The following is a 25,404-nucleotide window of genomic DNA, read 5'->3' as shown; positions in this document are numbered from 1 at the left end:
TGTTTACCACGATTTTCAAAATAAACAACTGTATAGATATATAATTTTTTCATATTTAGTTCTTTTTTTCTATTTTTTTTAAGAAATTCTAATTTTTCTATTTTACAAACTATCAAAATAAAGTAGAAAATTTATTCATAGAATATCAAACTTGAATTTTTTTTTTACTTCTTTATTTTTTTTAGAAATTCTTCAGTTATATAAAAGAAAAAAAACTTAGAAGCACAAAAGTATTTTTTTTTTTTGTTACTTTCTTTTTGAAAAAAAGAATAAGTCCTCATATTTGCAATCGTCCATATGTACATTTCACAAGTGTTGTTATTAGCAAGTTTCTTGAACCTTTTAATATTTTGTTCATAGCCTCAAATAAATTAGTGATCATATGGCCATAACATTGTCTTTGCTCATCATAAGTCAACATCCATTTTTGCTTATAATCAATCTAGGTCTTTATGTCTTCTGATTCATTACGAAACCTTTGAAGTTTCTCATCAAATCTTTGCTTGCATATTATATATCTTATTAACATAGTATTGAAATTAATATTGAAACTACAACAATAAATAATTAAGACATGAAAGTATAAAATTTGTAACATAAATCATACCTAAACTTATTATATCTTTTTTTTTTCAAATTTACATTTTTGAAACATTAATTGAAATTGTTTGCAATGTGACAAATGTAATAAACATGATAATTGTTTGGAGGTTGTCACCTAATATATGGATTAGAAACTACATCTATGATGCTTTGATGTCTATTAGATATCAGACAAAGTTGTGTCTTTCCAATGATATAAAGACAGATAAGAGCTAAAAATCATTCTCATGCTGATAAATTTTGTCCTTCAATAATTACAAATGTTATTGGAAGCACACAATTATTTTCATCTTGAATTGTAGCAATGAGTAATTTTTGTTGGTACTTACCATAAAATAATGTGCCATTTACCTGTATTAATGATTTGCAAAAATCGAAAGATTCATGATATTATCTAAAGGATCAAAATAACCAATGAAACACTCTAAATTTCTTATCCACTTAATGCTCAATCACATACTCATTGGTTTCAATTTTATAAACAAGTTTAGGAGGATGTAATTGCATGTATTATAACCATCTTGACAATGTAGCATGCAATTCATCCCAGTCACCGAATATGCTTACAATAACTTTTTGTTTGACCTTCTATACAATGTAGGATGTAATTGCATGTATTATAACTAAATTGACCACTTATTTTTTCTTGAATTAATGAGATTAGTATAGATGGTTGTTCTTCAACTATACCTACATGTAATATATAAATTTTTCCAAACATTGGTACATTAAAAATAGATTATTTCTATAATAATAACTTAGTTAAATTTAAATAAAACTTATCTAGAATGCATGAGAAAATGAAAATTAAATCTAGCTTTTGGTGGTCTTGAGAGATCATTGGATTAACACATATATGCATACCTCCACATTTTGTAATTTTTCAATTGTTAAAATTTTTGGACAATGTTGCTCTAACTCTCCAAGGACATATATTAGTATAATTTGGACACTTAACATCCATCTTCATTGCTTTTGACTCCACCACAAAATAACATTGATTTATACTCATTACATAGTGTTTTATAGCCGTTTTAATATCCTCTTTATATTCAAACAATTGCCTAACATATAATGTCTCCCTTTCTCCATGTTTCAAAAGTATACAAATTTAAATTTTTCATTTCTTCATAAATGTTCCCAATTAATACAACTATAGTGTGGACTTGCATTCCAAAAGGAGTTTCAACCACATTTACATGATAATGACACAATTATTCTTTGCTATTATTTGTCAATTTTATAAATACTAACTTATTACATTTTTACCAATACCTATTTCTAGTGAATTATTAGTTATATTCAATATCAAATCAAAATCACCAATCTAACTCAGTATTATCAAATGAACTATCTAATAAAATTTTCAATTCATTTTCTTATTGTGATCCTCGTATCCACTTTCTACATTACCATGTATCATTGTTAGGTAAACATATCTTTTATAAAATTATATACAAATTTGAATGAATGTAACCATGAGTATACATGTTCTCAATTAGGGTTGATTGACATCACTAACATTATCATGTGCAAATAATAAATTTAACTTCACAAATTGTGACTAAATAGAGGAACTCTTACCCAAGTGATAACTTTTTGACAAGTGCACCAAATCATTGAAGTAACAAAATAGATTTATCAACCACCGGAATTAATGTCAAGTACCAAATGACAAGAATATTACTAGTTGGGTCAAAAACAGAGTTGTAATGTGAACTAAAAAAATTAAATAAAGTGTAGAATAAAAAAAAACGTAAATGTTGGAACACTGTAGTTAACTATGGAAACAAAATTTCAAATATAAGGAGCTAATTAATAATGAATAAATTTGTAGTTTCAAAAAAAAAAAAACATAAATGCTGGAAAACTATTGATTAGGCATTCCTGTGCTTGTGTCCTACATAAATAAATTCGTAGTTTGATTCAATTGCACAAGTGCTTTTTCAAGGGATGATACTTGATCATTTGCTAGTTGATTTGATTGTTGCATTGGTGTTGGATTTTGGAAATTTGTTGCTGCCATGGTCCTTGTTGTTGATTTGGTCTATTTGTAGGTGGAGGATAATAAGATGGATTTAGTGATCTAACATTGAAATTCGAATTTGGTCTGAACTGCTATTGTTGAGGTGGATATGCAGGTCTCAACTGAAAATTTTGTTGCTGCCACTATGGTTTTTGACTGAAGTTCTGTTGTCGTGGCATATTTTTCATGAAATTAACTTGTTCAGCCCCTTGTTGTTGCATAAACTCAGTTTTATCTTCATAAAATTTTTCATGAAATTCCTCTTGGCTTGAAGAAACTATAAACTAAACTTGTTTGTTTACTTCCATTTTCATGTTTTCAAGCTTTGTGTTAAGGGAATTCAGCTGTTGTGACATCAGTTTATTTTGAGCTAGTAATCCATCCAAGGTGTTCAGTTTCAGCACACTTCTTTTTGAAGAACCTCTTTCTCTATTATTGTAATTATTAGATGCCATAACTTTAATAAGTTGGCATGCTTCTTTCAAAGTCTTTTGAGCAAATGAACCTCCAGCTGTTGTATCCACCATTGTCTTTGTTGCTACATTCAACCTATCATCAAAGGTTCTCAATTGGAGCCATTTGGGTAACTCATGATAAGGGCAACTTCTCAAGAGTTCTTTGAATCTGTCTCATGCCTTTTACAGTGTTTCATCTTCTCTTTGAGAAAAAGCCAAAATTTCTTGCCTCAACTTGGTTGTTCTAGAGGCTGAAAAATACTTTGTTAGGAATTTGCTCTCTAAATCATCCTAAGTAGTTATGCTTCCTTTTGATTGGGATAACACCCAACTTTTTGCCTTATCCCTTAAGGAAATTGGAAAAAGAGACAATTGGATACCCATTCATTCTAATCATTCCGCATATGGTTAAGAAATTCTGAATGTGCATGTGGGGGTCTTTAGAAGGATGTCCAACAAATTGTTCTTGCTAGAGCACACTCATAAAGTCAGGTCTAATCTCAAAGTTATTTTCTTGCATAGAAGGTCGAACAATAGATGTGGAGTTTCCTCTTGGTCTTGGACATGCATAATCATCCAAGGTCCTCTTAACTTCATTAACATTTTCTGCCATTACTACAAAATTTTCTTCTTTTTGAGTTTCTTCTTTTTCTAAACTCTTCCTTTTCTTTTTGTTCTTTTTTTCAAATTGATGATTGGTTGATCAAGGTTGGGAGATGAGTCACTCCTTTTGATCTTCTCCTTGCCTTGCATCAACCGTTTCAGCTGTTGCACTTAGGTCCTTTATCAAACACCTGAAACATAACAGAAGTTATTAACTCAAGCTAACATATTCTCATTACGTTGATATTAACCATTAATCCTTGGCAATGTGTAACGCCCTAGAATTTGTAACAATAATGTTTTGATTTATTAATATACATGTATGTGGATTGCCATGTGTTTGTGTGTTTGAGTTATATGATGATGAGATGTGTTGGATGGTGATGTGAATACGTGTGTATAACTACACTTGAGTTGATCGAAAATGTTTGATTGGTGGTTGAGTTAGAATGATTGATAAATAGGTTAAGTGTGTGCTGCAGAGGCATGCTTGCTGTAGCGAGAAGGCACTGGCGAAGGGCATGAATTCGTTGTGTTCTCGCTGTAGCAAGAGGCTCATCGCTATAGCGAGAAGGTAACAGAAGATGGTGCATTTCTGAGTGCAATCTCGTTGTAGCGAGATTTTGCAGAAACCAGAGTGTAGTTGTAACACCTTAAATTTGATTTATAAAATAAATGAATTTCGCAAAATGAGAGTATTAAAAATTTTCATTCAAATGATTTTCCAAAGCATAGTTCAACAAAGTATTTCAAAAATAAGGATGAGTTACAATTTAAGTCAAATAATCGCTACAAGACTTAATTAATACATTTCAATTTCAAAACAAAATAAATATTCTAAGTCCTATAGCAGTGTCATCCATCCCTTCACTGAGCCTAGTGCTAATCGTCTTGGTCACCTGAAAAATAAATGTAAGGGTGAGTTCTTTACACTATCCAACACACACAAACATAGAGACTCGCCTTGCATGCTCTACAAGTTTTCTAACATATTCTACTTAAGTGTAATCAACCACAAACAATACTTTTCACACATTCAATTTCAATTCACAACCGATGCACTCACTGCACCAGTAATATTTTACACACACGTGTGCCCACTGTACAAAGTCACGCTTACTATGGTATTGTGATCATAGTTTCACACCATGGGTGGTCGTCGGTTAGCTCCAGCCTCATGGATACTTCGTGTGCAGTCATGAGCCCCTCGACAAAGATGTTAGTCAGAGGCCAAGTCAGGAGGAGAGTGTATAGTCTGTGGTGCACTCACGCTTGCTGTTGGTGTCACTACCACCCTCTCTTCCTCAAGGTATTTCTACTGTCTCATCTTCTACACCCTCAGTATATCGGTGAACCATTCATAGCTTCCAATATATTCACAACCGCATTTAGCATGCCATTCACACACATTTTCAGCAACATTCTTAATTACATCATAACATTCATATTCACACATGGCATGTATGCCCACTTTTATTTAAATTACACTTAATATCAAATCCCATCACAACCAAATTGCTATATCACACACATTATACTCAATATCCATCATAATCGAGTAAATCTGATTAAAGCATACATCTTCCTACATTTCAATCATCCATATTACATCACACAGCAAATTAATGGAGTTCAAGCATAAAATGAGATAGGGTAGAGTCTCCCTTACCTTGAAATGAAGACCCACACATGAGATCAACAAGGAAAGTACTCCCCACACGAATTTTGTCCTACATACATGGAAGAATCCCATGAGAACCAAGGAAAACCGGGAAAACAGAGAATGGGGTCAAGAACCAAAATCTTAACCATTAAAACTTACCTCCAAATGCCCCAAACGTGATTCCAACCTTCAATCTAACTTTCAAACAACCTTGAAGGCAATTTAATCGATAAAAATGGGTTTTGAGTTCAAAGAATCAAAAGGGAAATGAAGAGAAAAGAGTGGGAATGTGTTTCCTGAACCCTAGACCTTTCAAATACTCCTCTGATCGTGACACTCTCACTACAGCGAGATACCTCGTTGCAGCGACACCTTCTCTCGCTACAGTGAAAATCTCAGAAGAAACTGCACTCTGCTTTTTGTAGAATCTCGCTACAGCGAGACTGCGCCCATAAATGCACCCTCCATATTGTGAAACTGAGTAAGTCCCTAAGGTTGAGGACATTAGGAAAACTGTGATCACAGTGCCACAGTGAGCGTGACTACGTGCAGTCAGCACATGTGTGTGTGATTTGTTTGATGATGCAGTGAACGCATCTGTGTATAAATGAGAATAGAATATTGAAATTATTACTTTATGTTTGTTAATGAATGATTTAAATTATGTTGAGAATGTGTGGAAGTATGCACGGTGAGTCTCTATGCTTGTGTGTGTTTGGTAGTGTAGAATACTCATTTTTACATTTATTTTTCAGGTGACTAAAACGATCAGCACCAGACTCAGTGAAGGGATGGATAAAACTGCTATAGGGTTTAGAAAGTTATTATCTCTCTGATGTAATTGAACTAGTCTTGTAGCAATGACTTGATATAAATTGTAATCCATCTTTATTTTAAAATACTTTATCGAACTGTGTATTGGGAACTGTTGAATGAGAAATTTTATTATTCTCAATTTTGTGAAATTTATTTATTTAAAAAATTAAATTAAGGTGTTACACAACGGTGCTAGAAACTTGATAACTTTTTGACAAGTGCACCAAATTGTTGAAGTAACAAAATAGATTTATCGTCCATAGGGATTAATGTCAAAAACAAAATATTACTAATTGAGTCAAAAACAAAATTGTAATGTGAACTGGAAAATTAACTAAAGTGCGAAATAAAAAAACGCAAATACTGGTAAACTATAATTAACTATGTAAATAAAATTTTAGATATAAGGAGCTAATTAATAATGAAACTAAACTGCAATATATAACTAAAGAAGATAATGAAATTAAGTTGTAATTTAATTAAAAGTTGAGTTGAGTTCAAAATTCCTTATCCTTTTTTCCTTACATAAAATATGTGTATAACCCAAAATACAGCTCAATCTAATGATCAAGTTTCTAAAATACCTAACCCCAATTCCTTGGTTAGTTGGTTCTAAAACACATTTAGCTTCCTAATCCCTTAGATAAAATAAAAAACGTTTAACATTAAGATTAAAATCTAAATGACCACATCATTATAAGCTTCTATTCCTAGATAATTTATAACAAGTATTTTGATCTCAGTCTAAGAAAGTTCATAACTTTCCAGTAATAAACTCCTTTTCATCAACCCCATTTACGTAAAACAAAGAGGCATTAAGTTCATAATCAAAATGTTAGATTAAAGATTATATCTTGAGTTACATTCAATGCTTAGTTCATTGCAATGGGTAAAAGAATAAGTTTATCCTTCCTCATCCCTAAGGAAATTAGCAAGACATAATAGAAATAAGAAGTAGGAACTAAAATATATTGCAGAAAAGGAAATCATGTTCAATAGAAAAAGCTTACAGTAGAATATAAAATGTAAGAAGCTATTGTTCTATTACAAATTAAGGAGAAAGAAGGGATATAACCCAACTTCTCATCAAAATCCTATAGTAAAGAAGGAAGAAAATGCCCTAGCTGACATTTCTATAGAGAACTGTACGAAAACCTAAAATTCTGTGCTCTGAAAACGTTAAATTTGAAGCATATCTGAGACCTAAAAGGTTCTAACTTTAGCAGAAAATTATCCTATAAACACTGATGGTTCACATCAGAATGATATAAGTGGTCAAGAAAAAGTTGAAGTTGAAGCATATCTGAGACCATAAAGAAGAAGGAAATCTCTTGAGAAATACGGCTTTGAAAACATGGCTGCTTATGCTTTGATTGCAGCAGAAGAAATAGACTCAAGTGAACCTGCCACCTACAAAGAAGCAATCAATCACATAAATTCTGATAAGTTAATCCTAGCAATGAAAGAAGAAATGGAATTACGGCAGAAGAATCAAACTTGGAAGCTCATCAAGTTGCCAAGAGGAAGACATGTGGTAGGTTGTAAATGGATATTCAAGAAGAAGCTTGGTATAACAGAAACTGAGGGAATAAGGTAAAAGGCTAGATTAGTTGCAAAGGGATTCAGTCAGAAGGAGGGAGTAAACTATAATGAAATCTTCTCACCAGTTATGAGGCAGACATCCATTAGAGTTCTACTTGCTTTAGTAGCAAGTCAAGACCTAGAACTTGAGCAATTGAATGTCAAAACTACTTTTCTCCATGGAAAGCTAGATGAAGATATTCTAATGAAGCAACCTGAAGGTTTTGTAGTTCAAGGTAAAAAGGATTATGTCTATCAACTATAGAGGTCATTGTATAGGTAGAGGCAATGGTACAAAAGGTTTGATAATTTCATCACCAGTCAAGGTTTCAAAAGAAGTTCCTATGACTGCCGTGTTTACCACAACATGGTGGAGGATGGTTCTATGATATATCTCCTACTCTATGTGGATGACATGCTCATAGCAGTAAGGAATATGTCAAACATACAAAATATAAAAAAAGATACTATTAAGTGAAGAGTATGATATGAAGGAAGCTACTAAGATCCTAGGGATGGAAATCTACAGGGACATATCTCAGAAGAAGCTCTTCTCATCACAAAAAGATTACATTCAGAAAATTTTATTTTGGTTTGGAATGGCAAGTGCAAAGCCACTCAACACTCCCTTATCAGCAAAAGAACAGCTCTTAGCAACTATTAAGGCTCAAACACAAGAGAACTTGGACTACATGTCTAAGGTACCCTATGCAAGTGTTATAGGTAGTCTTATGTAGGTAATGGTATGCACAAGACTTGACCTAGCATATGCTGTCAGTGTGGTTAGCAGGTACCTAAACCAACCACAACCAAAAGAATATTTAGATTCCTAAAACGTATTGTTGATGTTGGCTTGATCTATGGCTCAAGTTCAAGCTACCGTATATCATGTTATTTAGATTCAGACTATGCTGCAGACCAAGATGGGAAAAGATCTTTAACATGATATGCTTTCACTCTAGGGAAATGTCTGATCAGTTGAAAGGCAACCTTACAACCTTCGATTGCTCTATCAACAACAGAAGCAAAATACATGGCACTCATTGAAGCTGCCAAGGAAGTGATCTGATTAAAGGGTCTTGTTAGTGACCTAGGAGTTCATCAAGAACATGCTCTAATTTTCTGTGATAGTCTCAGTGCAATTTGCTTGGCTAAAGATCAAGTTCACCACGACAGAACCAAGCACATTGATGTGAGATACCACTTCATCAGGACAGAAGACAGGATCAAGGTTCAAAAGATCAACACTTTGCACAATCCAACTGACATGTTCACTAAATTGGTCCTAGGAGCAAGTTCATGCATTGTTTGGACCTGCTCAATGTTGACTGTTGGAAATACTCCTTTGCGACTGGAGGATGTAGAGTCAATGTTTTTCTTTTTTTCTCTGATAAGTAGAGTTCCTAAGTCAAGGTAGAGATTGTTGAAAGATGCCTCAGGACCATTCAGTGTTTAGATTACAGTTATTACAGTTACCAGTCTGTTATGTTAATTACCTATATACATGCCTTTCCTTCTTTATATAAAGTGTTCTCTTATGATGTAATAAATACACATTATTCTAATAATAAGTCAGTGATCTGCTTCTTCCATAGATGTAGTCCAAAATTTAGAAGTTGAACCCCGTAAATCTCTATGTGAATCTTTCTCTTTCTCTATGACAGCTCTCTTTCTTACATGTTATTGCATTGTTTTATTGATTTTGTTTTCTAATCTTTGTCTTTGGGTTTTTTTGATCATAATTACAACAATAGTTTTTTAATTATATATTTTAAGTAATAAATAAATAAATAAGGAAAAATTATAAATATAAGCATAAGTATATATGAGAAATTTGAAAGTTTATATAAAATAACAAGAAAAATCTTATAAAAGTAAATATATCTATTTATCATAAATATAAAAGTTTATATAAAGTAATAAAAAAATTTAAGTAATAACTTTTACCTTTAAAATTTTATATTTATAACAAAATTAACAAAAATATTGATAAAAAAATATATTACAAAGAGAGAGTAAAATTGACACTATTTTTAATTCTAAAAAATATGTGATTAATTATAAAAGAAATTAATTTCACTATATTTTCCTTTTCAAATATGGGTTTGTAATATGGGTTGTATGATTATTTATAAAATAGAAAGAAAAGAACAGCTTATGACTAGGTGTGTTGCACTTGCATCTAAAGAAGACCTGAGGGAAGACTTCTTGATTGGCACTTTGTAGACAAACTGTGTGTGTATTCAACCTTGTATTCCAATTGTGAATAATTTTTGTTTTTCTTACAGAATCAATGTCTTCTTCGTCCTTGGATCAATGGATCCACGACGTGTTCCTCAGTTTCAGAGGAAGAGACACTCGTTGGAACTTTGTGTCTCATCTTTACGCTGCCCTCTCAAACGCCGGAATCAGAACATTCCTTGACGACGAGAAGCTTGATAGGGGAACGGAACTAGAACCTGAACTACTGCGAGCAATAGAAGGGTCTCGTATATGTATCGTCGTTTTCTCGCATACCTATGCTGAATCTAGTTGGTGCCTTATGGAACTCGAAAAGATTATGGAATGCCACGAAACAATTGGTCAGGAGGTTATGCCTGTTTTTCATGATGTTGATCCATGTGATGTACGTAATCAGACCGGTATTTTTCAAGAAGCTTTCGAAGGACATGCGATTGGGTACTCAGGTGTCACCGATGTGTTGTTGCGTTGGAAGAGAGCACTCAAAAATGCTGCAAATTTGGCTGGTTGGCATGCCAAAAGTTTCAAGTAAATTTTAGAAAAATAATATATATAACTTTTTACCTAGTTTTTCATTAAGTAGTTAGGATTTTGAACTTGAATTTGAGTTAGAGGTCTTCCTAACCGCTATGGTTAGTTATAAAAATAATGAATTTTAAGTTTTTACTAAAAATAATGTAAGAAAGTATTTGAAATTCTGAGGCAAGTGTATTGTCACATCATTCAATAAATTTTGTTTATTTTTTATTCTTTAAACAAGGGACTGGTAAACACTTTTTTTTTTTCGAAAAATCCGATTATATGCCACATCTTAGCTTAGAAACTCAAATAAATGTGTAAAATTCTCTCCTTTCTGTGTTATACCAATTACCAAAAGTTTACTACAGCTCAAGTGTTTCCATGACTGATATAGTTGGGAAAAATCATAGGACTTGACAATGTACAAGGCAATATGATAGTATGATACTTCTGGTTGTGATCTTACCGAACTTCATTTCTTTCAAAAAGTATTCAAATGTCAGTGATTGTGTATTTTAAGCTCATAATCTTTCTTAATTTACTCGTTTTCTCTGTTTTATAATGGTAATTGCAGGTCTGAAAACATGCTAGTGAAAGAAATCGTTGACTGTATTTTGAGAAAAGTAGAAAACAGATACATGTCAATTCCAAGCTTTCCTGTTGGATTATCATCCCGCGCGCAAGATGTGATTCTGTTTTTAGAAGCGCGATCAAGAACAACTAGTATTGTAGGGATTTGGGGGATGGGAGGATCTGGTAAAACAGCAATTGCTAAAGCTGTCTACAATCAAATTCATCACAAGTTTGAAGATACAAGTTTCCTTCAAAATGTTAGAGAAGCTTGTGAAAAGCCTAGAGGCCAAATTGATTTACAGGAACAACTTCTTTGTGACATAGATCAAACAAGACGGGTGAAGATACTTGATGATGAATCAGGAAAAACTATGATCAAGGAAAGACTTTGCAGCAGAAGGATACTCATTGTACTTGATGATATAAATAGTTCTGGCCAGTTAAATGCACTATGTGGAGATCGTAATTGGGTTGGTAGAGGAAGCATAATAATTGTTACAACAAGAGATGTACACATACTTAATGTCCTTACAGTTGACTATGTCTATGAAGTGAAGGAAATGAACAACAATGAGTCCCTTGAGCTTTTTAATTGGCATGCTTTTAAGGGAAAAAGTCCAAGAGAAGATTTTGTTGAACTCTCAAGACATGTTGTAGCTTACTGCAGAGGCCTACCGTTAGCTCTTGAAGTCATTGGGTCTTGTTTGTATCAGAGAACAAAAGAACAATGGAAAAGTGTGATATCAAAACTAAAAAGAATTCCTAATCATGAAATACAACAAAAACTAAAAATAAGCTATGATGGTTTAAATGATGATACAGAGAGAGAGATATTTCTTGACATATGTTGTTTTTTCATTGGTAAGGACAGAGCCTATGTTACAGACATCCTAAATGGCTGTGACTTTTATGCTGAAATTGGAATAACAGTCCTGATTGAGCGGTGCCTCCTAAAAGTTGAATATAAAAACAAGCTTGGAATGCATGGTTTGCTACGTGACATGGGAAGAGAAATCATTCGTCAAGAATCAAAAAAGAATCCTGAAACGCGTAGTCGACTGTGGTTTCAAGAGGATGTACTTAATGTATTGACAGAAGATAGTGTAGGAACCTTCTTTATATACTGTTTTTAACTTGCAATCATCTTCCGTGATCTCAATTATGATGATCATAAACCTATTTGTTTCTGAATCGTTTTATTCTTCTGAACTTTTGGCTGAAAAATGTGCGATTATTGTTGGGAGTGTTTGTCTAGTAATTTGCAGTACAAGTATGCAGAGTACAGATACATTAATTTCTTTCTTAAGTTTCTCCCTTCTCTTTGCATGACAGGGAACAAAGGATGTTAAGGGATTGGCTTTGAAACTGCCAAGAAACAGTAAAGCATGCTTCAAAACCAAGGCTTTTAAGAAAATGAAGAATCTGAGAGTGTTGCAACTTGACTATGTACAACTAACTGGCAATTATGGGTATCTTTCCAAACGGTTGAGATGGGTCCATTGGCATGGATTTCCTTCAACCTGCCTACCCAGTGAATTTTGTTTGGAAAATCTAGTTGCTATTGACTTAAGGCATAGTAATCTTAAAATAGTTTGGAAGGAACCTCAGGTATAATTTAATTGAAATTTTCTTGCTAAACTGAAAGGTTAATGATGCACTAGTTATTGTTGCCACCATTGCATTTCTCATTTCTTCTCCACATTTTGTTTTTTTAAATATTTCTTAATTTCTTGTAGTTGTTAGAGAGGCTAAAGTTTCTCAATCTCAGTCACTCCAGGAGCTTGACAAAAACCCCTGATTTTTCAACACTACCAAATCTTGAAAAGCTCATTCTCAAACATTGTCCAAGCTTGTCCGAGGTGCACCAGTCCATTGGAGATCTCAGAAATATTCTTCTAATAAATTTGAAGGACTGTACAAGACTTGGCAATCTCCCAAGAAATATTTATAAGTTGAAATCTTTGAAAACACTTGTTATTTCTGGTTGTTCAAAGATTGACAAGGTGGAAGAAGATATAGTACAGATGGAATCGTTGACAACCCTACTTGCAAAGGGTACTGCTATAAAACAAGTCCCCTTGTCAATAATAAGGAAAAAAGGCATTGGATATGTATCTCTATGTGGATATGAAGGATTGTCACATGATATTTTTCCTTCTATTATTTGGTCTTGGATGTCACCCAAAACAAATGCTCTATCCCGTAGTTGCTCATTTTGGGACATTTCATCAACTCTAGTGTCCATAGATTTGCAGAATATCAATTTGGGTGATATATTATTGATTCTTAGAGGCCTTTCAAGACTTCAAAGTGTTAGGGTGCAATTCTGCTCTCAGAATCTTCTATATTATGTATATGATGAAATTTTTACTGTGTTGCAAGCAACATCCGATGTATTGAGAATCTCAGGACATTCCTTGAGGTCTCTTTGGATAGGAATGGGAAGTTATCATCAATTTGTCATCACTCTTTGCAAGTGCGTACCACAGGTACCTTCTCACTCTCTTTTTTCTCCTGAGCTTTACTATCAACTAAGAGACACAAAATAATCTTAGTAAAAAATATCTGTTGTGTACGATGATAAGTGGGAATATGACAAATGTGATGCAAGTTTAGCAAGATCAAAGTGAAACTAAATTTCCAAGTACTTAATATAGGCATAATGAATGGGTTTAGTGGTAAAATATGTTATCCTGATGTTATTATTAAAAAAAATGGAGGTATAGGCAAGTGACCCCTATGCAATAAATGTTTAATCCATGGGTGCTCAGAGTACTAAAATAAAAGGCATGAGGGCCTTACCAAGAGAATTCACAATTCCCTCATCTAAGTACGAGTACATTGAAGTTGTGATTGGCTCTACTATCAATCAAAACCCAGTGTGTTCTCCACCAGATCATGAGTACATCATTGTAGGATGTGTCGTGCTTCCTTTTGAAAACAAAGGCAAATCCAGCATTTTACAAGTCAAATTACCCACGTCCTCTTCACTGCATACTACATTGGCTTGGGCTCAATGGTTATGTTATGATATCACCACCATCAGTTTCTTCTAATTCTTCACACTTTGCTATAGTTATCACCATCATGCTCTTATCTGAGCATTTGTATGAGGGGAGGAAAGGAATGTTATATTGGAAACACAACTCTTCTCTTTGCTCAAGGTACCTGTGATTAGCAGCTGTCTTTGCTTCTTTGCTGGGCAGAAGTGCACATTGATGGGGATATGCCTTGTCTTGAGAGGAGTGTTTGGGAGAGGCAAGTAATGCGGACAGTAACTTCGGTGAAAAAGCCATAATTAGTAAGGATGAAGAGTAATTAATTGAACTGCTGTCACCAGTTGATAAAAGGAAAAACTAATGACAATAGTAAAAAGAAGGATGTAGAAATAGAAAATGGGACACAATGCTCAAAGAAAGACCATGATGACTAACAGATAATATACACATAGGTGCCAGTTATAAAAACTTTTAGTTTAGAACAATTATTGAAAATATGCTTCTCAAAAAGCATTGGAGAGTACAAGTTGAGAGATGTTATAACTTATTAGTTCTGAAACTACTATCGAAAAATAAATGTGTCCTAACTTTATGTTGTTCATGGGCACATTACAAAACTATTTGCTGACCTTGGTTTAATTTGTGTCATCATGTCTATGTTTTCATTTGCACTGTATCATATTATTATCTTCAAGTTTCATCTTTCAGGATTCATAATGACAATATAATGGAAAAATGAACAAATTCATTCAAATAGCATAATTTAAGTTTTCTTTCGTGTTTCAGGGATTTACTACCAATGAGTCTGGCAGTTTTTCTCTCCCAGGTGACAATTATCCTTATTGGTCAACCCATAAAGGTCACAGGCATTCAATACTTTTCAAAGTGCCTCAAGTTAATGATTATCACATGAAGGGAATGATATTGCATGTTGTTTGTTCATCTATGTTAGAAAGTGTGGCGGCAGATTGTCGTATTAGTGTCTTGATCATTAACTACACAAAGTACACCATACAGCTCTACAATAGAGGCATACTAAAGTCCTTTAATGATCAAGAGTGGAATGACATAATATCAAATTTAGGACCTGGTGATAAAGTGAAGATTTTTGTAGCTTTGGGACATGGATTGACTGTCAAGAAGACAGTAGTTTTCCTACTTTATGGTCAATAAATTATCCTTTAATTTGGGTGCCTTGAAGAAACAATAATTTCACATGAAATGGTGCCGTTGTGCATAATAGCTCTCTAGAAAATCCAGGGTAAGCTCATGAAGAAAGTGAGTTTTCGGCAAGGAAGTTTGAGTGTGGCCAGGTTATTACATTTTTGGATTGTGAAGGTTTAGGAGATGGTGGTACTACTTTTGAAGAAGGGATTTTTAATTCTTCAAAGTATGAAGTTCAAAGATGGTGTTATTATTTTCTTCTAATCACATGGCTATGTGTTTATGATGTGTTTTGAAAAGGTTTCCTCCGCTAGGATGCTCCGATTTTCTTCCGTTGTGACTTGTGACTCCATTTTTCCTCACAGACTAAAATATTCCTCAATATGAATTTTCCAGTGATAAAAGCTGCTATATTAACAATCCAATCTCGTAATGTTTTCCACAACAAACTAAGGTGAGCTTCCAAGATCATGAAAGCTTTTGTTTTATGGGTAAGATTAATGATACATGTTTGGGGGTGCTTTTCTTTCTCAGTTTGCTTGGATTTATGTATACAAGATGATATCTTAGCTAATAATTTATCATAATAAATTTGAGATGATGACGTAAATTAAAGCAACGAGGATACGGTTTTTCACATTTATCATATTGAGATTGAATGTGAAACCAATTGGGGTTGACTAACCAATATAGGAAGACTCAAGGAACAGTTCATGCCTGCAAAGTTGAAGTTTGACAGTAGGAGAGAATGGTAGGTATAGAAATAGCAAAAATCTAATATTGGCAACGAATAGAAGAAGCCTTTTGGTGCTTCATCCAATGCAAAAGGTATTGAGTCGAGGCTATTCATACCAATTGTTCTAATTGAAAATGTAGCAGCAGAGTTTGACTCAATTTGGGCAGAAAGATTGTTGCTTGAACTACGTCCAAGAACTCCAGGAGAGAGGGAATGCAGCAGGTTCGGTGTAGAAAGAAGGAGCGAAAAAATAAGCCAGTGTTTTTCCAAATTTGGGAGTAGAAGAAGCTCCTTTTTTTTCTCTTTAAAAGGAATGTTCGTTAAGAGAAGTTTTTTTTTTTTTTTTGGTGCTTAATTAAGTTTTGATTGTTAAAAAATGTATTTTTATTTTATTTTTAATTTTTAAATGTGTTTTTTATGAAATATTTTTTATTATAAAATGGTCCTTTATTTTAGGAGAATCAAATGAAAAATTCATGATATTTATGAGAATAAAATAAAAATGGTATGATATATACAAGGATTAAATAGAAATATTTATGATATTTAGAAGGATGAAATGAAAAATAAAAATTACAAAAGGTTATTTGATAAAAAAAATATAAAGAAAGACTCTTAAAAAAATTAAAAAGATTTTAGCGGAATTTACAAACCAAGCAGAAACTTTTAGCGGAATTTGAATGACCAGAAGAAAACCATGAAGATGGATTCATCAAATGCCTCTTCTTATATGCTGATATCTGACCAAATTGTTTGAGTTGGATGGAATTTTTCAGATTCATAAACTCATCAACCAACGATTTTTCCACGCACAAATAAATCCCGTTTTGATTTTGTGCAAAATTTCCCCAAGTCTTTCGACCACCATCACCGAGCCTGCGCCATAACTTATGCTAACACAGCATGCTGTGTAGCCACATTCCCAGAAGGCCCTTTTGAAGATTTTCGATATCTTTTATGCCTAAACAAAAAGCATAAAGATGGGAAGGGAAGAGAGAACCGGGTTGATGAGACCAAATCTAGGACAAATTTCTGTTTCAAATAGGACGAGAGTTTTCAAAGATTTCAACTCAGATTCCCCAAGGGAGATTTCTATCAAATCAATTAGAAGAAGATTACAGAGATCACCAATGGACTGGAGTACCTTGGCAAAAAACTTGGACACATTTTGTAGTTTTGAGAAGTTAGGGTTGTTTGTGAAGTACCCAGAATGACTAAGATTGAGGATTTTTAGCATAAGAAACTATAACAAGACAAATGTTGAAAAGAAAAAAATTAGAGAAGAAAAAGGAAAATGAAATGTTAGCAAATATTACTACTGTAATCAACCCTAGATTTTTCCTTTGAAAAGAAAGATAAATGGTTATACCTTAGGTTCCTTCCAAACTTGTTTAATAGTACTGCATTTGAAGTCAACGATAGCAGCTGGATTTCCCTGATAAAATTTATTAGGTACATATTATAAGGGGAATTCTTGAAACAGATCCATTTCAGTTAATCAGAAAGATATCTTTACTCTCCAGTGAGCAACATAGTCAAGCAGTAAATAGGAAGTCTTGGTTTTTTCATTTCCTTGAAGTGTTATTACTGAGGAAAACTCTCTTAGTTTTTGCAACACCAAAGTTAATCCTCAAAGGATTCTGCTCCCTGCATATGAAGAATAAAGGTAGAGAAAAATATTTGTTTGAGATAGTGATACATTTTAGCATTTGAATCAAATTCTTTCTTAACACATAAAAGTTCACACAGTACAATAGCTTTCATGTTGTGAGTCAAATAGTTAACAGTGAAGTGTTTCTCACAATGTCCTTGTGAAGCAACAACTGATGAACGTCATGAAGTCAAATAACCCTATGCCCTAGCCACTCAGCAGACAAAGTTTATAATGGACCTTAGCATCAGTAGCATTGCATGACAAATTTATCCTTTATGCACATAGCAATACACAGAAAAATATTGCTCCTCCCGCTCGGAGAAAAATATTGCAAAACACAGAAATCAAGGGAATCCTATATTATGACTTTTGCATGTTCCAAAACATTCTCTAAGTCTTCTCGATGCTTTTTCTTCGGATTCGATTAAGTCACTAGATCCACATTAATTGATTTATCATATATTAGCAAGATAGTTGTCCTCTTGACAGTCAATCCATGCCAAAAAGCAACACATATCTCCACTTTGTCATCAGGTCCTAGAGTCGATATTAAGTCTTGCCAGTCTTCATCATCAAAGGAGATAGCTGTGTCTCGCTTGTATATCTGGATGGTGCACTTTGTGTAATTAATAATCAAGATACTAATAAGACAATTGTTTTCCATTTTATCAATGGTTGAGGAATAAAGAATACACAAAATCATTCCCTTCATGAAACAATCACTAATATGAGGCACTTTGAAAAGTACTGAATTCCCGTCACCAGTATGGCTTAACCAGTGACGAAAATTGTCGCTGGGTAGAGAAAAACCAGTAAACCCATTGGTAGTCAATTCCTGCATCAAGAACAAAAGCAATCATTTATCAAATTATGCCATTCTAAAAGATATTTTCTGCATTTAAAATTTTATACAGAATTTCAATTAGTGAATTTTCTGAGAATTTAAACATGGTAACTAATTGAAACAAATTCAATTAATTTTATTTTTGTGTCTAACAATTGCAGAGGGTTAGGTTACATTCCTGTTGCAATAACAAGTTTAGAAATTTTATGAAAAACATGTCTCTCAACATAAAACTCTCACTTTTTCTTTTACAATGAAAATAATATAATGAATATGAAACCAACTTACCAAAAATAAAGTGAAAAGAAATTTCCAAGTGGCTAATGCTTAACATGAGAGCACAATATTGACTGTCTGGTTGAAACAGAGTATTCAAAGAAGAGAATAAAGGTTCTAAAGGAAGGCAAGATTACTTTTTTTTCTTCAGATTTTAACCAAGCAAAGATTATTCCCTGTTCTCTTAATTAATAGAAACATAAATAAATAGTACACATTGACAACATGGGGAAAGAGATGGAACCTTTGATATGCTCTTGCCAAATGCATTGAGGTCTTGGCGGTAACTTCCCATTCCAATCAAAAGCAACCTCAATGAAGGCCCTAATATTTGTGATGATGATGCAAACGATGTTGCTCCCAGATCAGAAAACTTTGCATCAGCACATGTGTCATCCAGAATTCCTTTTAATAATTGAGATAGTTGCACCTCTGTGTCACACTGCATCCGAACACTTCTAAATTTTGAAAGGCTACTAATCATTGGTGATTTATCACCCAAAATATTATGCTGTACGTCTCTGGAAACTAAAGATGATGACATGCTCCCATACGAAGGAATACAGGACACAGGATTCATTGTTAGTGACATCCAAGACCAAAAGAGAGAAGGAAATATATCACGTGCTAATCCTTCGTATCCACAAAGGGATATATATCCAATGCTTTTTGATCTTACTATCGAACGTGGCATTTCTTTTATAGCTGCATCTTTTGCAATCAGTGTTCTCAAGGATTCCATCTGCATTATATCTTCTTCCAATTTGTCAATGTTAGAACAAGCAGAGATGATGAGGGTTTGCAAAGATTTTGACTGATATATCCTCCTTGGGAGATTGCTAAGGCTTGTACAGTCTTTCAAATTTATCCGAAGAAAATTACTTAGATCACCAATGGAATGGTGTACATCAGACAAGCTTGGACAATCTTTGAGAATGAGCTTTTCAAGATTTGGCAGTTTTGAATAGTCAGGGGTGTTTGTCAAGTACCTTGAATGACTAAGATTGAGGATTTTTAGCCTCTCCAACATCTGCACGATAAATTTTTTGAAAAGAAGAATTAGAGAAGCAAATGGTAGAAACAATATTGTCATCTAAGAAAATTTCATGTAATGTTTACCGGAGGCTCCTTCCATACTAGTTTAATCTTGCTGTATTTTAAGTCAATAGCAACTACCTTTTCCTGATAAAAGTTGTCTAGTATGTGTTTTAAAGGAAATCCTTGCCAACAGACCCATCTTAGGTGTTTGGGAAGATACTCACAGTCTCCAACAAGTTGTACACTATCAAGTTTCAAAAGTCTTAGTGTCCTCATTTTCTCAAATGTTTTAGTACCGAAGAAAACTTTACTAGTTCTTTCCGACCTCAAAGCCAACCCCTCAATAGCTTCGGTTCCCTGGTAAAAAATGTGTGACAAAATTAAGAAAATAAAAACAGAACATTGGTTGCTTTTCCACTATATTGAAAATAAGTGTGCATGAATCTATAGCCTATGCATACACCTATTGCACACTACAAGACAAATACTCTCTGAATAACGAATCCCATGATTTTTAGGGAAAAATTAGAAAGTACTAAACATATAAAAAAAAGTTTTGTGATCAATATAAGGACAAAAGTTTCAAAATAGTAAGGACAGAAAGTTCTTCCAGTGTGCTCTGTCAATACATCTAATACATCTTCATGATCTCACAGTCGACTATGCTTCTCAGGTTGTCGTGATGAACTTTGTCGAATAATTTCTTTTCCCATGTTGCATAGCAAATCATGCATTGCAAGCTCGTTATTCTTTTCAACCTTTATGAGGCTCCTTTCTACCAAGACTGTTATTCCAATTTCAGGATAAAACCCACATCCATTTAATATCTCTGTAACACAGGCTCTATTCTTGCCAATAAAGAAACAACATATGTCAAGAAATATATTCTTTTCCTCACAATCTAAACCATCATAGCTTATTTTGAGTTTCTCCTGCACTTGATTGTTGGGGATTCTCTCTAGTTTTGACAATGCACAATTCCATTCTTGTTTTGTTCTCTCATATAAGTATCATCGAAGAACTTCAAGAGCCAACGGTAGTCCTTCACGATAAGCAACTACGTTTTCATCCAGCTGAAAAGTTCAAGGGATTCATTTTCATCCACTTCGTTCATTTTGTAGACGTGGTCAACGTTAAGTATATTAAGTATGCGTATATCTCTGGTTGTAAGTTGTAACAATTAATATACTCCCCGAAGCAAGCCATTCACAACTTCCACAGAGACTTTTAATTGTTCAAACTTGGTCACGTCGTCAAATACAATGAGTGCCCTTTTCCAATCAAGTATTTTCTCGATCATTGCTGTCCCTGATGCAATACTACGTATCTTCACCTCTCTTTTTAGGATATCCGAAAGAAGTTGTTCTTGTAAATTAATGTGCCCTTTACTATCCTTCTCCCAAACTTCTCTAATATTTTCAATGAAACTTCTGTCCACAAATTTGCGATGAATTTGATTGTAGATGGCTTTGGCAGTGGTTGTTTAACCCGATCCTCCCATTCCCCAGATCTCACTTTTACTAACTTTTCTTATTGATCGAGTCCCAACAAGACCAATCACTTCTTGCACACGCGATTCTAATCCAACTGGAAAATCGGTAGTAGACAATAATGTTTGTTGTTTTGTCTAGATGTACTAAACAATTGGATTCACTACTTGAGCTTCACTCCTTTAATAATAATCATAAAAAGGACCAAAATAGCAGAGTTACTAAAAGGGAAAAAAAAATGCTTTAGTTCAATCTAAATTATAAGAATCGATAGACTATAAAATGTACTCCCTCCATTCTCTTTTCTTTGTGACTTACAGCAATTTTATTTTTTTCTTTTCCCATTGTCATTTTATGAATTAATGAAAAACTAATGCTTTTTTGTTTTTACAATTTTACTCTTAAAGATAAATAATGTTTGTTTCGTAGAAGATAATAAATAAGTTATAATAGATGAAGGTTCTATTATGTAATAACCTTCTATAAAATTTAAAACCAAATGCTAAGATACTTATTAAGGGATCAAAAATAATTTTTTTAGTTACAGAATAACAAATAATTTTTATTAAAAAATATTCCTATTGTTAATTCTTTAATCATCTATAGTTAACAAGACCCAAATTTAAAATACCAATAATATTTTAATACATGTATAATTTCTTAACAGTGAAAGAAAAAAGAGCCGAAGTAGCAGTGATTTACTTGTGACTCTTAATATCCCAACCAGACAAATTTGAAGCTTGGGTGAGTGCATTCCTCCACCTGGATAACATATGTTCCACCACTTCCTTTGAGTATCTTTTTGCTGCAAGTTCTTCCAAAGGTTTTCCAAAATCACCATTGTGATGACGCACATGGGATGGTTGCACATCGTAAAATATGGGCAAAACCACTTGCCCGTAATCTATGCGGCATTGCATGATTACTGTTAACTCATTTAGACACCAAAGGGATTGGGCGTAGCTTTTGGAGAAAACAACCAATGCTATCTGAGAAACTTCTATTGCTTCCCTTGATTCTTCTTCAAGCTTCGTTCCTTTGTGAAGCGAGTCATCGATGAACACGTCGCAGATCCATCGATGATTCGCTGAAGAAGACGACGACGACATTGATTTTCAAGTCTACGCTTGCAAGACCTTTAATTTTAATTGTATTTTCAATTACGGCCTGTGCCAACTTGCACAAATACTGAAGTAGTACGTCAAAAATACATAGACTAGCCAAGCAATTGAAAAAATAAATTATTAACATTAGGAGACAATGGGATGCATATGCTGAAAGCAATTTTATGAAAATTATTTTTTTAATATTATAATTTGGAGATAATAAAATATAAAAGTGATGTATCTTTTCAAAGTGATATTTTGAAAACATTTTATAAAAAAGAAAAATTACCAAACAATTTTTTGGAGAAATTTTTTTAAAAATATAAATATACAAGAACAATCAATAAAAAGAAATAAAATTATTTACATAAAATTTATTGAATTTAAATGAAATGTGTAAATAAAAAGAAACTTAAAAAATGTACATATCTATTGTTATTAATGAATACTTTTTGTATTAAATAAAAATAAGTTCAAGATATAAAATTTTTTAAATTAATAAAACAGAATAATTTAAACTAACGTGTAATATTTTTATTGATATAGTACGTTAAATTCAATATTTAAAAACTATTTAAAATAAAAACTTTAATAGTATTAAAATTTAATATTAGGAACAGATTATATTAATGTATAGAAAATATTCATAATAATTTTTAAAAATTTTGAATTTAATATTTTAGTAAATTAAAAAAAATAGGCATTTAAAGAGATTTGTCTCCTTAAATTAGTTACGTGACATGATGGCGATTAGTTAGAATTTAGCACTTACTACCTTTTTATATAGAGTTGTCAAAATGGGCAGTTTGGCCTAACTCGGCTCGGCCTGATACGGGTAGTGAGTTCAAGCGGGTCAGACTTAATTAACTCAAGATAAAAATAGACTTATATTTTTACTGTCGAAGCCTTACCCTATATAGGCTTCTGTGGGTTGGTCCGATAACTCAAATAATTTTTTTTTTCTTATTTTTGTAACATGTTATTTTTTTATTGTTTTTATAACAACAAATCATTATTTTTATTGTTATTTTTAGTGTTTGTAACATACCATATTAAGCTATTTTTGCAAGAACTTAATAGACCACTCATTTTTTTTGTCTAATTTTTGTATTATATTATTTATTTATTTATTTTAAGTTGTAAAAGGCTATTGGTTTCTCTTTTTTATTATTTTTGTAGCGGTGCAAAAGTATATAATTTAGACTTGTAATTTTAAGGTTTTGAAACTAAAATATATTCCCTTTTAAACTCTTTAAAACTCAGGATTTAATCTCAATATATATATACGGGCTGTCTGAACCCGCATGGGCCAACTAGATTAAAGCTCTATCGGATACCGGACTTATTTAGACCGGGACAAAATGGCCCAAAATAATTTCGGGCCTTATTTTTTAAAGCTCAAAACTGCCCATTTAACGAGTTTTTTGGGCCCAATCCATCGGGCCATCCCATTTTGTTGACTCTATTTTTATAATTGTAACATAACAAAAAGTAAATTCTAATATTATAAAATCTCTAAAAATAAATAACATTTTATATATACTAAAATTGACTTTGTTTCAAAAGTTGAAACTCTTGGAATAAATGTATCACCAAGATCCAACTTTAACATGTAATTCGTTTCAATTATAATAATAAAGTTTTTTTTTATTCTATGTATACTATTTTGATACAATTATTTATTTGATAAAAGTTTTTTTTATTAAAATTAAAGACTTATTATCATAATAGAGATTATAAAAATAAAAAATATGTCTCTTCTACTTTAATCTAAACTGTTGTTGATTCTTATAAATAGAACATTAATAATCTAAATAGATTAATATATATATGATAGTATTTATTAGATAAATATTAATAAATCTCATTTATTAATTTACATGCATAGATGACACACATGAATATGGTCATTCAACTTATTTAAACTTAGAATTTTTATGGCAATATTACCTTACATTGTCAATGGTAGATTCTCAAGAAGAAATATAAAATTTTCTTTGAGTTAAGATTATCATAATAATCAACAAGTGCTTTATAGTATTAGTAAAATAGATATGAGATATAATTAAATATATGTAAGATTAATGACAAATGAAGAAGGAATCCATCATCTCTAGGATAATTGAATGAGAGAAGAAATGATTTTTCGTAAGTCATTCATTATAATCTAGTATTGACAAATTACACCATACTCTAGAGTTAATTCAAAACTGTAAAGATAGAAGGAAATGTTCACTATAAATTAGTATTGACAAATTATACCACACTCTAAAGTTAATTTAGAACTGTAGGGATAGAAGGAAATGTTATTGTTGGATGTGCAAACAAAGTCTCACATTTATTAGAATTGGGGAGGATCAAGGCACATAAGTATAGTAGATATCTCTATTAATATGAAGCCTTTTGGTGGATGTAACATCCTCAATTTTACTACTCTTGGATAGGACAAATAGGAATTTGGATAAAAGGTATCTCGCTCAAGTGAGATAGATCTCGCTCAAGCGACGCAAGATTTTCTAAAGGAGAATGTTCCGGAATCCTTTCGCTCAAGCGAGACGAGATAATGTTGTCCCAACTGTCCTCTCACCCAGGCAAGAAAGGGGTCTCGCTTAGGCTGGGAGTAGCTTGCCCAAGCGAGATAGAGCTTACTCAGGCAAAATTGTATCTCGTTCAAGCGAGAGTGTTCTCACTCAAGCGAGAATATTAGAAAAATGAGTAATCTCGTGATAAATTCATTCCACACTTGGTCGTATAATGAAATTCATGAATGAAAATTGAAATTTTTGAGAGAATTCATTATTAAGTCCATTTTGTTCATATTTCAAGAAAGAAAATGATCAAGAAGTGAAAGTTCTAAAGGATAGTGGGAATTGAAGCAAAAATCAGAACCAAGGATATACGCGGGCAAGTACATGTCTGTGTATCTGAGCGTGTATCTCACTGGTTGCATCAATCAAACACATAATCAGAGCCAAAGATATACACGGGCAAGTACACGCCCATGTATATGAGCGTGT

General features: G+C 32.8%; 1 protein-coding gene, 1 non-coding gene and 1 pseudogene across 2 annotated transcripts; 2 read left to right on the top strand and 1 right to left on the bottom strand.

The window, feature by feature from the left end:
• Window positions 1-3,214: 3,214 nt before the first annotated feature.
• LOC113851704 lies at window positions 3,215-3,321 on the top strand. Its single transcript, XR_003502274.1, has one exon. It is a non-coding gene; the product is annotated as a small nucleolar RNA R71 (small nucleolar RNA).
• A 6,589-nt stretch (window positions 3,322-9,910) lies between these two features.
• LOC113850288 (TMV resistance protein N-like) lies at window positions 9,911-15,854 on the top strand. Its single transcript, XM_027480764.1, has 5 exons — window positions 9,911-10,516; window positions 11,082-12,183; window positions 12,413-12,688; window positions 12,817-13,569; window positions 14,866-15,854. The coding sequence occupies exons 1-5, from the start codon at window positions 10,041-10,043 to the stop codon at window positions 15,250-15,252; spliced, it is 2,994 nt and encodes a 997-aa protein (XP_027336565.1). The 5' UTR covers window positions 9,911-10,040; the 3' UTR covers window positions 15,253-15,854.
• A 2,203-nt stretch (window positions 15,855-18,057) lies between these two features.
• LOC113850726 lies at window positions 18,058-22,390 on the bottom strand (annotated as a pseudogene).
• Window positions 22,391-25,404: the final 3,014 nt, after the last annotated feature.

This window comes from Abrus precatorius, unplaced genomic scaffold, assembly GCF_003935025.1.
Source record: "Abrus precatorius isolate BTA unplaced genomic scaffold, Abrus_2018 Scaffold9, whole genome shotgun sequence".
In the NCBI taxonomy this organism is placed as follows: domain Eukaryota; kingdom Viridiplantae; phylum Streptophyta; class Magnoliopsida; order Fabales; family Fabaceae; genus Abrus; species Abrus precatorius.
Note: the sequence above shows the minus strand (reverse complement) of the source record. Positions and strands in the feature narration are given on the sequence as shown.